This window comes from Idiotropiscis lumnitzeri, chromosome 5, assembly GCF_059441095.1.
Source record: "Idiotropiscis lumnitzeri isolate Australia: NSW breed Sydney's pygmy pipehorse chromosome 5, RoL_Ilum_1.0, whole genome shotgun sequence".
NCBI lineage: Eukaryota > Metazoa > Chordata > Actinopteri > Syngnathiformes > Syngnathidae > Idiotropiscis > Idiotropiscis lumnitzeri.
Window position 1 is genome coordinate 19,190,184 of NC_142395.1, and position 21,629 is coordinate 19,211,812.

The window sequence follows — 21,629 nt, forward strand, 5'->3', positions numbered from 1 at the left end:
GGCGAGCTGCCCCCAATGGAGACTTCTTATGATGACATCAAAGAATGGACGAAGGACTTTCTTTTCAGTCCAATTGAGATGTTTAAAGCAGCCCGGAATTGAAGATTGGAGACGTACTCGAATCTCCGCACACATGACGTGTTCCTGCATGTAAGAGAAGCTCATCGAGAGGACGGGAGCCACTCGGTTCCTCTGACGTGTGCTTCTAGTCCTCTGACGATACCTGCCCCCCTTAAAAGCCCACCAAGACACCCAAGAGACCTCCGCCATTGTCACATTGGAGCGCTCCTCTCAGGCTTTGGAGCCGAGCCGTCCGACGAGCCCAGCACATGCCTCTCGAAACTTTTCAGGTACGTTTAAAATAATCTTGTATAGTTTGATAACTTAGTCAACCAGTTTTTTTTTTCCCCCTTGATTGGTTTCTGTGACGTAAAATCTGCGGTCAAGTAATATTTCGTGCGTAATTAAGCAAATTACGCACAGTTGAGCCCGTTATTTTCCGTGTTGAAATACAAAATAACGAACCCAAGTTTTCACATTTTAAAATAAATTAATGCTCAAATGGGATTTTGGTGTTTCGTCCCGTGCATGCACGTCTTTGTGACTTTTATTCATCTGTGGTTTTGTAGTGAGTGATTTCCATTGCACGCATGCTTCATGTCGAAAAGTACTTTAAAATCAACATTGACACTTTTTTTTTTTTTTAACTTGGCAAAAGATAGAGGATCATTTACATGCGCGCGCGCCGCAGGTCTCCATGCGTCCTTGTTCTTAGCGCAAGACCGGCGCGACCATGACCATCCATGTCGAGGGGCTTGTGGCGATCGCGGTCTTCTACCTGCTCATCCTCTTTGTGGGTATCTGGGCGGCATGGAAGAACAAACACTCCGGGGAGGCCGAGGGTACAGACCGCAGCGAAACCATCATGGTCGGAGGCAGAGATATTGGATTATTCGTCGGAGGATTTACCATGACAGGTAAGGCTGCCGTTTTTCTTTTTTTAATCGATCAAAAATCTGAAAAAACTGTTTCAGCTCAATAGCAATTCTAATGAGCCCATACTTCAAAAGTTGTACACATTCTTGTCTGAGATCTCTTTGTCTAATTCACTTCATTCTCATTGGAGTTTTTGAAAAACAAATAAGTAAAAAGAGATAATTCTAATGTTTGTTGAGGTAATGAGTTTAAAATATTTATCGGTGTTTATGTTTCGCTGGATAGGTCTAGTCAAGTATAGATTTTGTGTTTAATGCACAACGTGAATATATTCATAAATAATTGAACAAGTAATCCTTCTAATCAAAATGATCAATGCCTTTGTGAAAGCAGATTTTAAAAAAATAAATATTGCGCTCTACTTGGGAAAATGGCCAGGACAATTTTTGGCTAAGAACAACAGGCACGATATCATGATAAACCCTGCAATGCAAGTTTGGAGTAAAAACTAATTGTGCATTTTGGATTAAGTAGTTTTTTTTTCTGTCCCTGGTATTTTCAGCAACTTGGGTTGGAGGAGGCTACATTAATGGCACAGCGGAGTACGTTTACTTGCCAGATTATGGCTTGGCTTGGTCACAAGCCCCTTTTGGATATGCCCTCAGTCTTGTTGTGGGTGAGTGAGGCGACTGCATGTCTTTTCTCTTTCTATTTCTCTTGTCGTATCGTTGATTTCCTGTTAAAAAAACTTATGCCCAGTTTTCTCATGTATTTATTTATTTATTTTTGTTTTAATGGATCATTCATGCATAAATGTGAAAATTGAAAGAAAAAAATGACAAAAGTGGAAAATTGGACAACCACATATATGGAAATCTACTATTTTGTTGATTTTTACGTCATTTTGAAATGCTTGGTTTGACCATAATGTGAATTTGATCAATTTTGTGTAGTCATGCTGGTGTGCAGTTTATATGGCGTGTGTGCGAATGAGCGCGTGTGTGTGGTGCCTGCCCGGACATTTTTAAATCTATATTTGGTATTTTACTTCACATGTATCGTGGATATTTGTTTTGATTTTGATAAAACTGTACAGCAAAATTGATATTTGCAGTGTAACATATGTGAATTAACCCATAAGCTGATTTGTATTTTTATTCTTTAAATGGGAGTATAACCTCGGTTATTCACTGTATTGAGCTCCATGTCGTTGCATCCTTGTACCAAGGAAACAATCTTATGAGTACACTCGCTTCAGTTCGACAAAAATAGTCCTTAGTCATTATCTTGTGGCATCCATAAGCTAATTTAAACCTTTTATTGGCGGGGGAGCGTGTCACACTTTTTTTTTTTTCACTATTTACGGCAGAGCTCTGTCCATACACCTATAGTATCTATTTTTTTAAATATATTAAATTCACCAAATTGTGAGATAGGAGGTTTCAGCCCGACAACAGCGATGTGTTATTAGACATGATCTGTGAATGCATCAACAGCTCTCCAAATATAGTTGAAAATCTTTTTCCAAGTCTTCTCTTGAAATCCATATTTTGAAGTGCTATATGATATCCTTTGCATCTTAATGTGAAAACATGTGACTTCTTTGTCTAATAGGAGGGCTTTTTTTCGCCAAGCCCATGCGCTCAAGAGGTTATGTAACCATGTTGGACCCATTCCAGCAGCTATATGGCAAACGCATGGGCGGCCTGCTCTTCATACCCGCTTTAATGGGGGAGATCTTCTGGTCCGCCGCCATCTTGTCGGCGCTTGGTACGTTTATGACTGCCTCAATGCAGTTGGTTGTGTCTGCATGACATCGTCTGTTTCCTATTGTCCTCTCACCTTGGATTGTGACCTTAGGTGCCACTCTCAGCGTCATCGTGGACATCAACATCAACATGTCCGTGATTATCTCGGCCCTCATTGCCATCTTTTACACGCTGGTGGGAGGACTTTACTCAGTGGCCTACACTGACGTAGTGCAGCTCTTCTGCATCTTTGTTGGCCTGGTAGGTACATTTTGAGAGAATGTGGAAAGTAAATAATTAATGGTGAATCATAAATTTGAAGGACTGGCATAGAAGTAGATAAAAACAAATGATTACCAATATCACTCACCATTAGCTACGCTTTACTGACGATGTTAGTTTGCTGTATCATGGTCCTGCTGGTACTCGTAGGTGTCTATTAAGGCAAGCACCAATTGGACTAGCCCAAGCTAGCAATATGAGGCTAAACCTGATTCATGCTATATATATATATATATATATATGTATGTTCTGGTAACGCCATAGCACCATAACTGCCACAGTTGCGTAGTTGCCATGGGTTATCCGGCCTCTGGTAATTTCGAACCCTGCTCTTGTGCACTCCTCCCTTCATTAGGCGCACCGACACTATGATGATGACATTTTATCCATGCCGCTTGTTAGCATATTCAGCCACGTGGTGGGGCATTATATTACAATACAGCTGTCAGTTCAAGGGCCTTTTTCACAATCAGAATCTAGAGAGCCCAATAGCTGCTGTTTGAATATCTAGGAGAAATATGAAAGGGGATTTATGTTTTCTCTTGATGCATTTCCACCTGCAGTGGATCAGCGTCCCTTTTGCTCTGACCAACCCAGCCGTGTCTGACATCACGGTGACTGCAGTGAAGCACGTTTACCAGTCGCCGTGGAGGGGTAGCGTCAACAAGAGTGACACTTGGGTCTGGATCGACAATTTTTGCCTCCTGGTACGGTGACCCATTCCTGGTTATCTATCGAATGATAATGATGCTGTGATCGTGGTTCAATTTCCAGATGTATTTCATTGCTGTGTAATTTAACACCAGATGCTTGGAGGCATTCCTTGGCAGGTGTATTTCCAACGAGTCCTATCTGCTTCCTCTGCTACCTACGCACAAGTCCTGTCCTTTATCGCTGCTTTCGGATGCCTCGTCATGGCCGTTCCCTCCGTTCTTATTGGCGCTATCGGGGCCTCCACAGGTGAGGCCGCTCACATGCATGCTGGCATGTGCACGTGTGTGTGTTTGCCTGTGTTTGTGTTCATGATTGGTGTGTGCCGCTCAGGGTGGGCCCATGTTGCCTTTAGATCTGAGAGAGCAGAGTAAATAGCAGCTGGTTCCACTCATTCATAATGTAGCAGCCATTCATTTTAAATGTTGTCTAAGGGAGGTAAGGGACCAAATTAGTGGATTGCTCTTCTGATTTTGGAGTCTTCCATGAAAACTTAAAACTCATTTTTTCCTATTCTCATCTAAATGATTATCCTGTACTCAGAGGTGACTAGAGTAACCCAAAAGTGTACTCAAGTACTGGTATTTTAGAATATGACTTAAACATTACTTGAGTGCATATTCACTGTGAAAAATACTTGTACTTGTACTGAATAACTGGTGAGTAACTTCTATTTTTTTAAATAGTGCATGAGCATCATCAATTACACATAAAATAAAGAAATAAAATGTAATTTCCTAATAATAATAAAAATATATTAAAAGAAAATCTACCCCCCCTCCAAAAAAAAAAAAACGGCACAAACAACACTCAATGTAATGTGGTTAAAAAAAAATCTGACAGTAGAAAACAACTCCGACAAGTAGTGATGGGTAAATGAAGCTTCAAATCTGCTTCATGAACCAGTTGTAGTATTTTTGGACTCCTGTAGATGGCACTCTCTGTTCAACATTGGGCTGAAAAAACACTGACTTGCCATTTTTTAAACCCTTTTTTTAAACCAACAGCCCCATCTAGAGGAGTCAAAAAATACAACAACTGGTTCATGAAACATCTTGAACCTTCATTTTCCCATCACTACCGTACAGTACAATTTATCCGATACGTTACTCACGTAAACAACAACACAGTAAATGTAGCTAGACTCAGCAGATATTATATTTCTTCATCATGAGGTCTTTTTTGGAACAATACTGTCTGATACAAAATTATTGCTGCTTAGTGGTTTTAAAGTAGTGGCTTCTGGAATGGTAGTGTAGCGGTTTACATAGAGTAGATTATGTTCATGCAGCTGACAATGTATCAATTCCCAATCAATGTATCAATTCCCAATCACATTGCCATTGATTGCAGTCCAGGTTGTAGTCCACCCATATCACAAGAAAAAATATTTCAAATTTTATTACAGGTGATTTGATGTCAAAGCAAATTAATTCTGTGTCTATATGGTAAAGTTTTTTCCGGAATAAATGTGATGCACATCCCTCATTCAGACTGGAACCAAACAACATATGGTGCCATCGCCCCCAAAGACAAGGAAGAGGCCGATATGATTCTCCCCATCGTCCTCCAGCACCTCTGCCCGCCATTTGTGTCTTTTTTTGGCCTTGGTGCAGTGTCTGCTGCTGTCATGTCATCCGCTGACTCGTCCATCCTGTCAGCGAGCTCCATGTTTGCAAGGAACATCTACCAGCTGGCCTTCAGACAGTCGGTCAGTGTGCGCTCGTTTTTGCACTCCATCCGCAAAACTCGATAAAAGCTCGTCATAATCACGTGCCCGCTCCGCTTTGTCTCCGCAGGCGTCAGATCGTGAGATTGTGTGGGTCATGCGCATCACCATCTTTGTGTTCGGTGGTCTTGCCACGTTGATGGCGCTGGTTACAGGGACAGTTTACGGGCTGTGGTACCTCAGCTCAGACTTGGTTTATGTCATCATCTTCCCTCAGCTCCTCAGTGTGCTTTTCATCAAAGGCACCAACACGTATGGCTCGGTGGCCGCGTACTTGTTTGGTATGGTGCTGCGTATAGGTGGCGGAGAGCCCTACCTGCAACTGCCCCCTTTCATTTATTACCCAGGGTGGACCATCGAGCAGCGCAAACACCACATCACTGGAGAAATGGAGGATATTGTCATTCAAAAGTTTCCTTTCAAGACAGCATCTATGCTGGCTTCCTTTCTGGGTAACGTTGTCTTTTCCTACCTGGCCAAGTACCTGTTTGAGAGCGGCAAGGTGTCTCATAAGTACGACTTTCTCGACGCCGTCGTGTCCAAGCACAGTGGAGAGATTATGGATAAGACCACGCTCGTGACCCGTGGCAACAACATCGGGCTGTCTGAGATGGCGCCTGTCAAACCGCGACTGAGTGTGACCTTGGCGGCCGCCTTCACGCGTCGTGACACGCTGCCAACAGACACTGTGGAGGAGGAAGAGGAGGAGTCAAGCCCTGACTCCTCCCACCACGATGAAGAATGAAAAGCTCCGGATGTGGTTTTTCGAAGACTGCGGAAGAACTCGTCCGGCTGTCAATCAAAAAGAAGACAATGAGCAAACTTCCTCCCGAGGGACAATGAGGTACTAGCTGGGACACTTGGGTCATTTCCAGAGCAATATGTTCTCACAAAATTAGCTGAAAATTGTACAAAAGGTTAATACGCAATTCAAACTTTCCCATCACAACATCAATACAAGCTTTGTGGACTGTACGTGCACCCCTCAGCAATCCTGCTACAATATACTCCACAAAAAAATGCATATTCATCCGTCCATTTTCTTTACCGCTGGATCAGCTGACTTTAGGCGAAAGGCAGTCGCCACCCTGGACTGGTTGCGAGTCAATCACGGATGACCATTTACACTCACAAAAATGCCGTCACTGAGTGGGACCGAAAGTTTGATGAAAGTGCCACTTTGTCATCAGTCACCATATAGTCACGTATAGATTAATAAGAATTCATTTGCAGTCAACAAGGAAATGACCTGTAGAAATAGAGAATTAGGAGTATTTCTAAACTACTTGGATAATATTCATGAATGAAACATTTATTTATTTTTCTGTAAGAAATCCTGCTAAATAGTGTGAAAATTCTCATCACGATATATAATGTAGCAGCTTTGTGATCGCACATGAAATACATCATAAACACTTTCACAAGCGCTCCCATACTTTAGGTGTTCAATAATCTCTGCATCTGTTTCACGATCCTTTTTTTTTTTCTGTAAACAATCAGACAATATCAAACTGCACAAGTATAAAGAAGACATGGAACAGTTCAAGCTTGACAGCACAAGTTTCATTTGCAAATAAAAACACTTGACACCCGCAAAACCTGTAAAATCTTTGAAGATGTGACTTGTGGTGCATCAATTCCGTCCGTGTTATATTCAAATTTGTAACGACAACAAAAACATCATGCTCGCTGTCAATATCTTTATCAAAAATGAATTTGAAAGGGAACCTTCTCATACTGTGCCATCTTGCCATCCATTAAATCGAGATTACTGGTTATAAGTAATTTTTCACACGAAAAAGATTGTCATTGCCTAAACGAAACGCTTCAAAAGTATTAACCGGCCCCCAAAACGGATTTTTTAAAATTGTTTTTACTATTAATAAAAGAAGACAAGAGAGATAATGACGACAAATCAACTGGCAACTCATCCACATTGCTCAATAGAACAAATGCAAACAATAGTCACGAAAAATAGTTGATTTAAAGCATCGCCGTAAGCATCGTAGTTCTCCAGAAGCGGTTTTCACGTTGAAGCATCAACGTAAAATGACACTTTTCTTCTGTTGCCTTAATGTAAATCATGTGAAAAAGTGAAACGGGAATTTCCACAGTCCTGACTGCACGCTGGTCAAGCAGCCGTGAAAAAAAACAAAACACTTGAATATGAATGTAATCTCAAATCCTATATAAAAAAAAAAGTATTTGGCTGTTTGTGCATTTTTTTTTTTTTTTGCAAGTCAAGTTGTCGCAGATTTGTGTGTCAGTCATTTTTGAATTCTGAATCTGTAATGTGTGTGATGTTCATGGCCATGTACAGATTATTTTCTCTGTGAAGTATATATTCGTTTAAATATACTGAAAACAATGGTGTGTTGAATTTACGCAATTTTATTTTGTCAAGTGGCTGCAAACAAAGTCATCTAGATGCAGGTAATTCTTTTAAGTGAATGTGTAGTTTACTTAAAAAAAACAGAATCCAGATGATATATCACGCAACCCCTTGACAATAAAATTTAGTAAATTCTACAAATATTTTTTTCAGTCTACGGGGTGAGGCGTAGAAATAACAAATTGCTGTTTAATATTAATCATATAAGAAGGAAGGATGTTATCTAAATGTTTATTTATTTTTGATGTCATCGCAGATGTAACAATAAAAAAAAATGTAACATTATAATGTAAAAAAATATATATAAAGTCTACTTTGGAATAGTAAATTGTTTTTATTAGTAATATTTTTTTTTAATTAAATGTCTTTTTTTTTTTGTGGTACGATAGCTAGTTCAGCGTTCCTTAACAGAATTTTTTTTGTCAGGGGTTTCTTTTCTACAGATCCTTCAGCCAAGTTTGATGGTAGACGGAGAACATGTCTGAAAACGTGAGTGAAATTACAATCGCTTGGGTTGCGTCTTTGTTCCCACCCGTGGCCATAGTGAAAGGCGATGTCTTAAAATAGCTCTCCCTCCCCGGTTATTTACATTACCTTAAGTGCTGTACTCTCGTCTTGGACTGGAGCAGGAGCCACTTGGATTGGGTGGGGGTTGCTGGTGGTCAGTTGTGATTCACTTGGCTGAGTTGGGGGGGATGTAGCATCCTGGCGCCTGTTGCCATGATTTCCACCAATAGTAATGCGAAAGAATGACGCGTGTGCCCCACCCATCCCATGCGTCTCCTCCTTCATCGCAAGTGTCCTGTTTTGTGTCCTTGGGAAGAAGACCAATCCCATAAAATGGACAGAGTGGGAGGGACATCCCATCTTCATTCGTAGTGGGTGCCTCGCCGAGCACTCTCCATAATTAACAATTATGAAGGAAAAGTGTCCGAGCCAATCCATTTATTTTGTGCTTTACAGATGAGGGGGAGATGGTCGGGCGGACGGTTTTACGTAGGACTCCGACGAAGAGAACATTTGGATCTGGACCAAAACAGTCATTCATTCACGAGGACTGGATATATTTAGAATGTCCTCGAGCTTCTTTATTGGTGTCATTGGTTGTGTGATCCAAGCAAATTTTGGTCTTGAAATTTTGCTGTTCAGCAATGAACAGAGGGTTTGCCCGCCAAGTTTGAGTTCAAGTGCTCTCACAGCTGAATATGAAAAGCACCTCAACTGTTAAATGGATGCAAATGCAGTCTCACAAACATCTGTCAGTATGTCACCTGATGATCAAAACAACTAATTAGGTTGCTCTGACGTCATTTTCAATGCGGCTCACAGCCCCGACCTTTTGTTTGTTGAATTTACTCTGTTTTTCTTTCTAGCCAGTGGTTACACAAAAGAACAATCATCTGGATTTTGATTTTTTTTTTTAACGTAGACAATATACTTGAGATGTATCTGGATCCAGATGATATAATTTTTAGCAGCCACTTTGACAAAAATAAAATGGATCCAATTCAACTCACCAATTTTTTCAGTGTGCTGCCCAATAGAATCAAATCATTGCTCACGTGTTATATGAAGTCTTACAAATTTGTCGTGAAATTGGAAATGCTCCGTTAAGAAATGTGAAACACTTAGAGTATATCAAATTTTTCTGTAACTTGCCAGTTGAATGTTGCCCTTTTTTTTACTTTTGAGTTACACTATCTTTTATTTTATCTAACACAATAATAGCGCAATCCATGCATGGACATTTCGGAATACTCCAGTAATTTATTACATTTTTTTCCCCAGTTCAAGTTAGACTTTGACTATCCAGCTTTTTCTTTCCCTTCACCTCCCTTTTGCCATATCTCCGTAAATTCCAGAGAACATATCTGTTGCTTGACATGTGGAATTGATTTCTGGATCAAAGCCATTCCATTCGCTATCTCATCTGGCGCTTCGCTATCATGATGCCTGACATTTACGTCCTTTTGAAAAATAATGTCCTCTCTAATTAAATCGCAAAGCAGATGCTGGAAACAATTAGAGGAGGAGGTAAGAAAAGTAAAAATATAAAATGCCAATGAGAGATGGTATTTTTGTTGAGGATTGAAAAAGTAAGTGTTGCGTAAAACCGTGTTTTATAAAGACAACATTATTAGATATATCAGTGCATGTATCACACAGCACAAGATACTGCCATGTCTTATTGCTTCCCATATATCTCCCCATCTCCTCCATTAGCCTCTCCAAGCAGCTGAGGAGAATCGTGAGCTAAATGAATGTAGCGGCTTCTTTAATGAAATCAGCCAGGAGAACCTAATTATCCAATTGGCTTCAGAAGCACTCAGACTGGCTGCAGGTAGACGGACCGCAGCTCAGCAGAGGAGCGCGCCAATTGCCGTCGCCATCGGTGAGGCATGACTGCAGATTGAGTCAAAGTCAAAATCGGCTTCAATGATTTCAAGTTCAAGTTGCGGAGATGTCAAATGGCGGGAATTTGCACGCATGTTCATTCGATTTGATTGCATTTGTTGAACGTGTATGTTGAAAAAGTGTCTGTCTGAATGAGGAGTGTCAGGTGCATAAATCGATGTCACAACCGTTTCTTGGTTTTAGTTCAATTTAGAACATACGTTTACTATGGATGGGTAGAATTATGTGCAGGCTAGTTTTATTCGGAGCATGTTCCCATTTGTGTATCGATAGCAGCACTTGTACACTGTAAAAAAAAAAAGCTGGGTGAACTCAAAATGTCAAGGTAACAAACGTCGAAGATTTTAAACTGTAACTAATCATACTTTTCCCATAATGTAATGCTCACTGCACACACATTTCTAGCAAATCAATAACATTGTTGTATTTAGATTTCTTGGCATTGAACTTTCTAATCTAACATTTCCCACCACTTCCTAACATGGACGTACCGAAGCTGCTTATTGTAACGCTGTGATAGCCTGCATCTCTGATTTTTGTGTGTCGCCACCAGAAGAACGTCTTGTCAACTTCCTCACAGCGCAGTGCTTTTTATAAAGACAGAAAGGATGAACAGCCTTTCCCCCCCTTCCCCATAGAAATGCAGTGGGGAGAATAATATCGGGACCACACACACACACAAACACAATAGCACATATTATCCCCCTGGGGAAAGGTTCGCTCTCAAATGGAGGCTGAGAGGAGCACGACGGATGGGACCCATGTGAACTCTTCACACACGGGATACAGTGGGGGAAGTAAAGATGTGATATTTATTCAAAAGTGTTTTGATTTTTAAGGCACACGACATCATAGTAATTGTTTCAAATGTTCTGTTGGGTTATTAATTCGTATTTTACTCTACTAATGGCACTGCAGTAAAAAGGATAAAGAATGGAGGAGACGGTGTGATGGTCATCACACCTCTTAACTCATCACGACGCACAGTGGCCAACAGCCACACCCTATTCTTGTGTGTGTGTGTGTGCGCGTGCACGTGTGTGTGTGTGCATATGCTTCTGTGTGTTGTCATCCTCACCTTCTCTCAGAGTAATGTCTGTACCCTTGTGGTCCTCAATCAGCCCTAATGGATCTCCTGGCTCCGATTCAGCTGGGGCATTGATTATGATACTAAAGACACACACATGCACAATCACACACAACATCACTGATGCAGGATCATGTACAGTAACTATATTGTGAAATTCTGATTTGCTATTACTACCATTCGCTGACACTTAAAAAAAAAAAAAATCTGATTAATATTGCATTAAACGATAATTGAAAAAATAATTTTAATACCGCTCCAATGCAATTGATATTTACTGTCAAACTAAAAATTAGAATTGTACGCTGTGTATTTAAAACAACTGCATTGCTTTGCCTCAAGGTCAGCAAGCATAATTCTAACACATAATGGAGAATGTCGTAGAAAGTCTAAGAAATTACATTTAGCGTATGTGGCAGTGTTCTAACACTCTAAGCAATGGTTATGTGAACATAAATGGTGCAGCAACATATGTAGACAGACAAGATAACAATACCCACAGTCTTCATCCTGAGTGAAAAACAACTATTGCTGTAGCTTAGGGAATCACTTACCGAACAATATTTGTGAAACTCTTCTTCATATTGTACTGCCCCCGGTGGCCAAGTCATGCAGATCAGTGTGAACTGCAAGGAATTAATCATGATAAACAAATTATTAATTATTTATATTCTGTGGCGTAATTATTCAATAACTATACGTTTTTCATTATAATATAAAGTATTATGGGGTTCTATTATCTATAATAAGAAGCACATTACAAAAAAAAGTTGAATCTTTTGGGGAGGCTGGAAGGTAGTAAATGGGGGTCATGGAACAAATTTGGATTTCAAAGCACCGCAGATTGAAATATTTGATGATTTCATATTTCAAACTAATTTGATGATTATATCTAACCACTGCTTATTAACACAAACAAAATCATCAACTCAAGAGATTTGAACACATATAGGAACCAATTAAATTAAATTGTTCTATTGAAAATGGCCTTCTGAAAAATATTGTGTATAATAGCGCTACATCCTGGAATTTCACTTTCTGAAATAAACCTTTACAGAATATTCTCATTTATTAAGATGCACCAACATGCGTTCTGTATGTAACATTTCACATAACCCGATGGCCTAGAAGAGAACCAACATTCCGATGATGGAATGAGGGGTGTAAAGAGCACAGAGATCGTTGGAGAGCTCACACTCCAGTAAACTGCAGACTGACAGGGCTTGACTGGGAGCCTCATCAGAGAGGAGGGAGTGTCACAGGAATGCTAAGATCACGCACCACCACTCATAGAATTCAGTTGCTCAACATTCACACACACAATTAACAATTGCAATTAAGTGAGTACACACAAATTTCTAGGCAATGGAGTATTTTCTGTACAAGGACAGAGTTTTTATGTCCCAGTTAGTGCTGTCAAACAAATCATTTTTAAGCTTTCCTGTATGTATTCACTGTGTATATGTGAGTCGTCCTTATTTGTTGCAAAAGAAAAGTAGTTGCGATGCTTTGCAATTCTTTGCACTAAATTGTTTTTCATCTGTTCATCGAGTAAGGATGGAATTTGTGAAAAGCACTTTCAGCTTTGTAACCCCCCGCAGTATGGAATGCACGGTTGACTAAAATGAAACGCTCAGAATTCCAATCAGGTTCTGTTCAAAGCTGAGGGACTTCCTGCTTGAGACCTCTGAACAAAGCCCGTTTTGAATGTTCAACTATTTGAAAACATGATTGCACTTCAAATGCTGCATGATTTACCCTGCACTGTCACTTCTTTGTAACGGACATGTGCTGCGGACGTCTTTCTTGTGAAAGAAATCCTGACCTCAATGGGTTTGTATCTGGTTGAAAAGTTTAAGTTAAAATACATAAAAAATAAGTCACATGTATAAATGTAGGCAAGGCTATAGGAAGCAATTGTAAATTGTACATTTCATGCACAAGGTAATTGGATGTGGTTAAAACTGCAACATTTAAAACAAAAGGACTCAAGACATTCGAAAACAAAGTACTGAAATAGAAAAAGGTTCCTAAAATACTCAAATTCAGTTTGAGAGTAAAATATGCAGCACAAAATTCTCAAAGTAAATTATACTCCAATGTACTCGACAAAATTTGCTGTATACAGTGTAAGGAATGAGAGGAAAATGTTTTCAAGAAATGTTCATGGAATATTAACCCAGGAGCTCTGAGGTCTGCAGTCTTAATTCAAGTAGTAGCCCACAGAGTTCAACGTAAACATGGTGGAGCAGCATCTAGCTGTTCTGCTGCACTCAAAACGAATGTTTACAACACCAGTGGAGTCAGTCCCAACTTTTTTTAAAATCCAGGTTAAATGTATTCAGGACCTGAACCTTCAAAGAGGAGGAAGGGTCATTGATTTATGAACCAGTTGGAGAACTTTAAATTCTATTCTATGGCTGACTCAGAGCCAGTGTAAAGTCTTTAGAATGGGAGTAATATCTTCTGATCTCTTTGTTCAGGTCAGAGCCCGAGCTGCAGCTATTTGACGCTCTATTCTGTTTTGGTGATTAATTTGATATGACTACTGAAAGTCTATCAGCACACCAAGGTTTCAAACATTTGGTCTTTGGTTTAAAAACAGGTAATGACTATATATTTTAAAATGAGATCAAGGCCTCATTTATACCAAACATTTAAAATGAAATAGACCAGCTACTTGGGCTAAAATGGGAAGGGCATAATTTCAAATACTATGACGGCCATATCTCTATTTCTGCTATTCTATTTCTATTCACCTTAAAATTCTAATTGGCACGCTACCTCCTTCATCCCATTATCCTCCGCTAGACTGCAAGAGAAAGAAAGTGACCTTTAACGGAATTGACACGCACTCGATGGCTTTTGTGTATGTCTGTGTGTGCGTGTGTTTGCGTGCGCGCCAAAGCGTGTCACTGAGTGCGTACGTGCGCGCGCGTGTATTGCGAACGAATACTTTTCAATCAAGCTCCAATAAATCGGAAATAACGAATTTTGGTATTGCTGGGGTGAATGGTATGAAAATATTTTCCGTGTTTTTGTTTTTACTGCTGATTACTACCGGTTATTTTACAAGACTGTACTTTGTACCTATTGTGCACCATCACAGAAATTCCACTAGATGTCAGTAGAATACAACGAAGATGACAGTACCGCAACCGTTTCAAAAAACATTACATAAATTCACTTTACTACGTATGGTTGCTGTGTGGCGTTTTTGGAGGGGGTTCGTGAAGAATCCTAACTGTACAGAAACTATAGACCAAGTTAGCCAGACGAAGTATTTTTTCTCTTTGTAAACGAGGTGCATATGACAAATATGTAAAATTTAAAACTGAAATATTGAAACTGCAAAATTTGAAAAACGAGTATTTGGCCTAATTCTTTTAGTTGAATAAATATGTTCAAGATGACACAAAATGGGAGACGTGTATACTATGAACAACCACCATATGCAAAAGTACACAAACTCATGAAATAGGACACCCATCCAAATGAATACTTTTTAGAATAATCTCAGATTTTTTAGTATAATCTGATTAAAATGTGCTGTTGACGAAGCAGTGCAGCACATACTTTTATAGCCTAAAGCGTGTTTCTAAAACTATGGAGGACTGAAAGTGCCAAAATTAAATAAATAAATACAACATGAAAAGTTTAAATAAAATTGTCAAAATTAGCCAGCGTTTAGCAACGCCCACTAACTGACGTGCGAGTTTGACAGATAAAATAAATTAATGAAACACTGCAACACGGGACCTTGAAAGAATTAAATATAGAAATAATCATATATATATTTCTTAACATATAATCATTGGTAATTTAACTAATTAATGACAAATTAATTTATTTAATTAATAAATTAAACATTTAGTTAATGACACTTTTATTTCATTTAATGGTGCATTTATTTCTTTGTGATTTATTTAATTCCATATTTAATAAATGAATGAAACAATTTCCTGAATGTATGACGATTTTAATCAAACATTTTACGTTTTATTTATTAATTTAATTTAAGCACTTTCAGTCCTCCATATAAAACTACCATTGCATTTTATTAAATTCACTGGAGACGTGTTTTGGTGGAAGGGGAGATTAGAGCGAGCCATTAAACGCAACACAAACTCCCACTGAACAGTTAAAAGCGATGTTGGCTGTCGTTGAGCTTCTCCTCCCACTCACTCAGCCAAACCTACATAAAACACTTGACAAAATTGGGAACACGACCCAACTGTCTTCCCCTCAACAAACGAGCAGCGATGGCAGACGCAGAGAACCACAGCTCGACTTTCCCCGACATCGTGGAGCTCAATGTGGGCGGTCAGGTGTACGTGACCCGGCTCGACACACTCACGTCGGTGCCCGACTCCCTGCTGTGGGTCAAGTTCAGCCAAAGTTCCCCGGACGAGCTTCCCAAAGACAGCAAAGGTCGCTTCTTTTTCGACCGAGATGGCTTTCTGTTCCGCTACATTCTGGACTACTTGCGGGACTCGGAGCTCTTCCTCCCCGAGTTCTTCAAGGAGAGGAGGCGGTTGCAGAAGGAGGCAGACTTCTTCCGGCTCCCGGAGCTGTCGAGGCGCCTGGCGGCCCCCAGTAAGGAGACCTCCCCCACGGAGGACGGTGGCTGCGTTGAGGCGGAGGAGTCTGAGCTCGCCAGCCCGACCACCACCTCCTCATCGTCGGACAGAACCCTCCGCTCGCCCGGCTCCAGCGCGGGCTACATCACGGTGGGCTACCGGGGTAGTTACACCATCGGCAGAGACATCCAAGCGGACGTCAAATTCCGCAGAGTGGCCAGGATAACCGTTTGCAGCAAGATCTGCCTCGCCAAAGAAGTGTTTGGGGACACACTGAATGAGAGCCGGGATCCCGATCGAACCCCGGACAAGTACACTTCGAGGTACTACTTGAAGTACAACTTCCTGGAGCAGGCGTTCGACCGTCTGGGCGAGGCTGGCTTCCACATGGTGGCTTGCAACTCCACTGGGACGTGCTCGTACGCCAGCAGTGACCCGGGGGAGGACAAAGTGTGGACCAGCTACACCGAGTACGTTTTCAGTCGGTGAACTTTCATGAAGTCTTTACGAGAACAAGTGGCAGCTTGTGGCTCCTTTCGCCAGTTGTTTCTTGTAATTGATGTGTTTTATGTGTACACTTTGTAATTGAAGTGAGGGTTGATTTCCTTTTTTGCTTTTACTGCATTTAAGACGAGGAAAGAGTTATTTTTGGGTGCATAGAGAGCAGGGGCCACCAACTATTTTGAAACTTTGTTCTTTGGTAGTGATTAATGCAAATAGTTTCAAGTTTGATACACACCTCTTAAATGACTTATTTGCTCAAATTGCCTTTAGTTCTCCATCCATTATCTGAACCACTTCCCCTCAAAAGGGTTGCCGGCCAATTGCAGGGCACATAACAACAGATAACAACATACAAAGAAAAAAGCTTTAAAAAAAAAAACTCAGTAATAATTCTAATATCAAATTAATACACACATAAATGATTAAGGAAGGTAACTGATAATTGTACACATCGTTGCTGTCCTGTGAAAAACATTTATGTCCAATTTTGCAAATTTTCACTTTAATGTGATGTCCATAACGTGGAAACCCCAATCACGTAAAAGTAAGAAAAATGAAAAAAATATGCACATAAGTGTTGTTCACTAACACTTTATAACACTCCATTTCTGATTATTTATTAAGAATTCCTAGAAAATAATGTCCCATCACTGGCCGATATTTTTAGAACAGGCCCACACACTATATGTTGGTGACCCTCTGCTATAGAGCAAGGACATACAGTACAGTAAAAGAAGAATGAAATGTAAATATGACGTTTGGTGTTTAAATGTACATAAGGATTTATGTATTATTTAAAAAAAAAAACTTTGAGTGATACTACTACTATACGTTTTAATTTTAGAAATTGTTTCGGGAATAATTTAGCGTTCTTGACAGATTAAAGAGAAATCTTAATCACACAACTAACTAAATTATTTGGATTAAAAAAAAAACAACTAAAATGATATTGACTGTACAATGTGTATATATTTAATCATATTAAATAAAATGTGACCTGGCAATTCATACTGTAACACTCTCTCGTGTTCACTGTTACGATTTGATAATTGGCATCCAAATTATTAAGAGAAGGAGATTCCTTCTTGAACGAAACCCAGCTTGCGTGATCCTGGGTCACAAAATCAAGCCATCTTCGAATCTGTACAGCCAAAAAAAAAAACATTTTGATTTTGTTGGAGTAAAGGAAAAAAAACGTCACCATGACAGCTAAGTAAACATTTTGAAACAATCCCAAATTTGCCAGAAAACATCCCCATACGAAAATTCCAAATCTATAATGTCCACTCAACAGGCAAAGCTCCCTCCGACACAAAGCAACGTCTCCATGAGTTAGCACAAATCTGCTGTCATCTGACCCGACCATCTGGGCCGGAAATAAGAAGGATGACTGTGACTTTTCAGAGTTCTTTACACAAAGGACATGGTGCTCCACAAGCAGAACAGTCAACTGAAACGCTACAAAATCCAAAATGCATGCACTCATGCTGAACCACAAATCAAAAGGAATGTCCAGAGACAAGATCAATGGCTCTTCGCCACTCACTCGGTGGGGGAGGACAACAAGCGAGCCAAGACCATTTGCAGATTTGCTGGCATTCTTTGAATCAGAACTAAATCTTTCACACTTATTCTCTCACAGCCTCTTCCGCGAGCTAAGTGTGACCTGCGTGTCTCTAATTCTGTTGAATTCTCATACCTTCTGCATCGCCTCCGATGATAAAACAGAATATCACTTGGCGCTCACAATAGCCCAGATGCATTTGTTCTTTGTTTAAATCAGACGCAATAATTTGGAAATGAAATATGAAGGCCCTTGGCTACATCACAAACCACATTCTCACGGTTATTTCAACCGTCTCCTTCATTCCCACTGTTTTTATTCGCATCATCAAGTTTTATTCATGTCTGTCTGGTCATTATTAAATACAACCTGGAAACACTAGACTGACACATTCGTTTTTCATGAGCACTGCATTTTAGATGTGCAGTAATCTTTTGTTTTTTATTGCTAATTGTGACAAAAAGTCCAAAATTCCAAACTTGAGGTTGATTCTTTTTTTTTTTTTTTAATTACACCTGTATTACATCACTGCCTCCCCCACATTGTTCCCAACCTTTGAAATTCTTGTTACACAACACATTTAACTTTAAAAATGCAAAGCTGCATGTTGTGAGAGGAATGTGATTACAAACTCGGAAGCGGACGATTACGATGGAACGTTGGCCAATAGCTATGATAAAGTTTGGATTTTTATCCTTAACTTAGCTTACCTTAACTAGAATTCCATTGAATATTTTATCCAAAGATACAATCCTTTCAGATTAATGCACTTTGAAACTTTCCTTGTTTTGTTGGTTGTCATGTTCGTCTTCTCTCTTCGCTCTTTTCAACACAAGAAGAAGCGCCGCCGTGGAAGTAATCATGGCTTAACTTTCGCTTTGCAGAATGACATGCAAAGCAGGATTCTTAAGTTAAGGGAAGATGTTTCAAGACATACTTTAACAAACACATTCACATTTTATTCACCGATGTTTAGTTTACGTGCTTGTCGGTTGGCGGCGGTAATGCTCACAATTTCTGAAGACAGCTGTTTACTATCTGCTTATCCAGCTGGACTCTGACTAACTGAACGGACTGAATCAGTTCATCAAAAAAAAATGCTCAGAAGATTTATTGACACAATCACACAGCCCGAGCCCTCCCTTCCGCAACACACACCTCCTCCCGGGTACGGATGGTGTGAGTTAAAAAAAAAAAAAAAGTTCATTAAAACGTGAAATGACCCCACTGATTCCTTGAACGCCAATAACGTGGCAGTATTTTCAGCAAAATTCCTCCGCCATCTGACGCTGGTTGCTGATTGGTCATTTGCGATGATTATCAAAATGTGCATTCTGAGCTCAAATGAAGAGCGTAAAGAACGAATCACTTGAGGAAGTGATCCATTCACTCACGTTCACTGAAAACATTCCGTGTTTTTCAATAAATCGTTCAAGAATGACCCAACGCGATGATGCGCAGCCAATCACCTCACGGGATAAATCAACGCGTGATTTCATTGGTCAATCTCGCTGCCCGGAACGAGTCACTCGTGATAGGAAAATAAAGCTTCAAATTTGCTTCATGAACCAGTTGTTGTATTTTTGAGGCCCGTTGATGGCACTGTTGGTTTATATAAAGGGTTTAAAAAATGGCAAGTCAGTTTGCGTTCAGCCCAATTTTGAACAGAGAGTGCCACCTAGAGGAGTCCAAAAATACTACAACTGGTTCATGAAGCAGATTTGTAGCTTCATTTAGCCATCACTACCAATCACACTCCTCGCATAAGTGCCGGTGTGTATTTACGAAGCCTCTATGTCAACTCATCTCTTTGAAGCAGTACGTCTTTCCGCAATACGGTTGTATTTATCGACAACCGAGTGAGAACTGAACCCACGCTGCCGACATGCTAGTCAGGCAACATAATCAATTTGTCTCATGTCATTATGTGCAAGGCAAAGGCAAGCTTATGCAACAGCTAAACATTTGGTTACAAAAGCAAGCATTGTACAATACATTGCAAAACAAGGATGGCATTCACTTGTCTGTTGTGACCGTCTTGTAATGCGAAAGGAACATTTCTTACTGAACGTTCAAATACTGTCAGAGTTGTTTCATCGTAATAACTAATAAACCATTTGAATAATTTCAGAATGCTTTCATAACAGCATGGAATCGAAAAGCAGTCTGCTGAGGGACTATTTGTGTGAAGGCTAGCACCTTGCAATGTTAAGCTGCTGCTGGCCTTCTACCACTCGTCCATCGAGAGCCTGCTGACGTACTGTGTCTCCACCTGGTACAGCGGCTGCACTGAGGCGGACAGAGTGAGGCTCCAGAGGACAGTCAAAACAGCGCAAAGGATTATTGGCTGCCCTCTCCCCCCACTGTCGGACATCTACACCGCCCGGTGCCTCAGAAGGGCTCTCAACATCGTCAATGACAATACCCACCCAAACTCACACCTGTTCGACCTGTTGCCCTCTGGCAGGCGCTACAGATGCATCAAATCAAGGACCAATAGACTGAGAAACAGTTTCTTTCCGAGAGCCATCTCCATACTGAACTCTCACACACACACGAGACCACCCTAACCTCGCAAAACAGCATTGTGATGTGTTTCTATATGCCCTATTCAGTACTGAATTCCATTGCACTGTCTTCTTTATTTATCTAATTTATATATTTGTCTGTATTATTGTTGTATTGCACTGGAGAGGGGAGCCCTCTAATCTCGTTGCACACTTGAGTACAATGACAATAAAGGGATTTCTATTCTTTCTATTCTATTCTAATTTAAAAAAAAAAAAGGAGTTCACATTCGAGTGAATTTGCATTACGTGTCAGTTGAAAAAGGTTGAAAGGTCACACTTTCACACATTTCAAAATGACACTTTTTGGAAAAATCTCTTGTCCTCCTTTAAACCACTCAAAATTGTTTTAAACCAATTAGTGAGTGTATTGAATGACGTCTTCACCAAAAGTCCACAGCACTCTTGATTCCTCTATTTGAGTTCATATTTGGACATTTTACACAAAACATTATATTTATACACGAGATGGTTTGTTTTACCAGACTTTGTGGCTAGTTTGTCATACTGGAGTCTGTGAGGAGAAGAGCAAACACATTCTTTGGACTAAAATCCTTCAGTGTTTTTTTTTAAATAAATAAATAAATAAATAAGAATAAATGTCCAGATTCGCTGCTGTCAATGGCCATGAGCACATCTTCATCAAGCATTAGAGATATTTCTAATACTGTTTTACATGAATAATCCATGAGCATCAAAAGGTTATTCAAATGTCCGAACACCTTAAAAATAAACTGTGGATGTTTTGTCTAGACAGCCAATATTCTGAAAGAGTTATTTCTTTGACCTTTCCTACTTGTAGTGAATTGAACTGCATTCAAATTGGGTGACTGGGTCCGTGACAGAATTTACTGGTATTTATGTCCGGTTGAAAATAATGGAGTGCTTCATCTCATTAAGTGTGTCTTATTTTTCATTGAATTGGATTCAAATGTAGTTTTAAGGTAATGCGTTGAATTCACTAATTGGGCCATTCTATTGCCCATACATTCCTTTTCATTTTTCATTTTCTCATTAGGTTTGTAGTGCCTTTTGGCAAAAGAAGGGGTGTACACAAATGTGCTACTTTAGAGTCTTCGATGAACCTAATTTAACATGCATGTTTTAGGAATGT

The 21,629-nt window shown here is 39.9% G+C and overlaps 2 protein-coding genes and 1 long non-coding RNA gene across 4 annotated transcripts; 2 read left to right on the top strand and 1 right to left on the bottom strand.

Moving 5' to 3' along the window:
• Nucleotides 1-171: 171 nt before the first annotated feature.
• Nucleotides 172-9,612, top strand: LOC148337163 (high-affinity choline transporter 1-like). The gene is made up of 9 exons (XM_088297024.1): nucleotides 172-350; nucleotides 752-977; nucleotides 1,499-1,612; nucleotides 2,551-2,706; nucleotides 2,797-2,945; nucleotides 3,530-3,673; nucleotides 3,773-3,926; nucleotides 5,171-5,388; nucleotides 5,477-9,612. The coding sequence occupies exons 2-9, from the start codon at nucleotides 794-796 to the stop codon at nucleotides 6,149-6,151; spliced, it is 1,794 nt and encodes a 597-aa protein (XP_088153150.1). The 5' UTR covers nucleotides 172-350; nucleotides 752-793; the 3' UTR covers nucleotides 6,152-9,612.
• LOC148337164 (uncharacterized) lies at nucleotides 5,064-12,001 on the bottom strand. Of its 2 annotated transcripts, XR_015843277.1 has the most exons (4): nucleotides 11,855-12,001; nucleotides 11,292-11,383; nucleotides 5,879-6,198; nucleotides 5,064-5,786 (listed from the first exon to the last, which is right to left on the bottom strand). It is a non-coding gene; the product is annotated as an uncharacterized LOC148337164 (long non-coding RNA). The 2 variants fall into 2 exon arrangements; XR_015843276.1 differs by having other exon boundaries at nucleotides 5,064-6,198.
• A 3,438-nt stretch (nucleotides 12,002-15,439) lies between these two features.
• Nucleotides 15,440-16,695, top strand: LOC148337165 (BTB/POZ domain-containing protein KCTD12-like). Its single transcript, XM_088296233.1, has one exon. It carries the CDS (start codon nucleotides 15,563-15,565, stop codon nucleotides 16,367-16,369), a length of 807 nt encoding a protein of 268 aa, XP_088152359.1. The 5' UTR covers nucleotides 15,440-15,562; the 3' UTR covers nucleotides 16,370-16,695.
• Nucleotides 16,696-21,629: the final 4,934 nt, after the last annotated feature.

What these genes read in the sequence shown, in the direction of transcription:
- LOC148337163 (XM_088297024.1), top strand. Translation starts at nt 794, where the DNA reads ATGACCATCCATGTCGAGGGGCTTGTGGCGATCGCGGTCTTCTACCTG. An exon ending in CGCTATCGGGGCCTCCACAG is followed by an intron (nt 3,927 to 5,170) that starts GTGAGGCCGCTC and finishes TCCCTCATTCAG; the next exon opens with ACTGGAACCAAACAACATAT. An exon ending in AGCTGGCCTTCAGACAGTCG is followed by an intron (nt 5,389 to 5,476) that starts GTCAGTGTGCGC and finishes TTGTCTCCGCAG; the next exon opens with GCGTCAGATCGTGAGATTGT.
- LOC148337165 (XM_088296233.1), top strand. Translation starts at nt 15,563, where the DNA reads ATGGCAGACGCAGAGAACCACAGCTCGACTTTCCCCGACATCGTGGAG.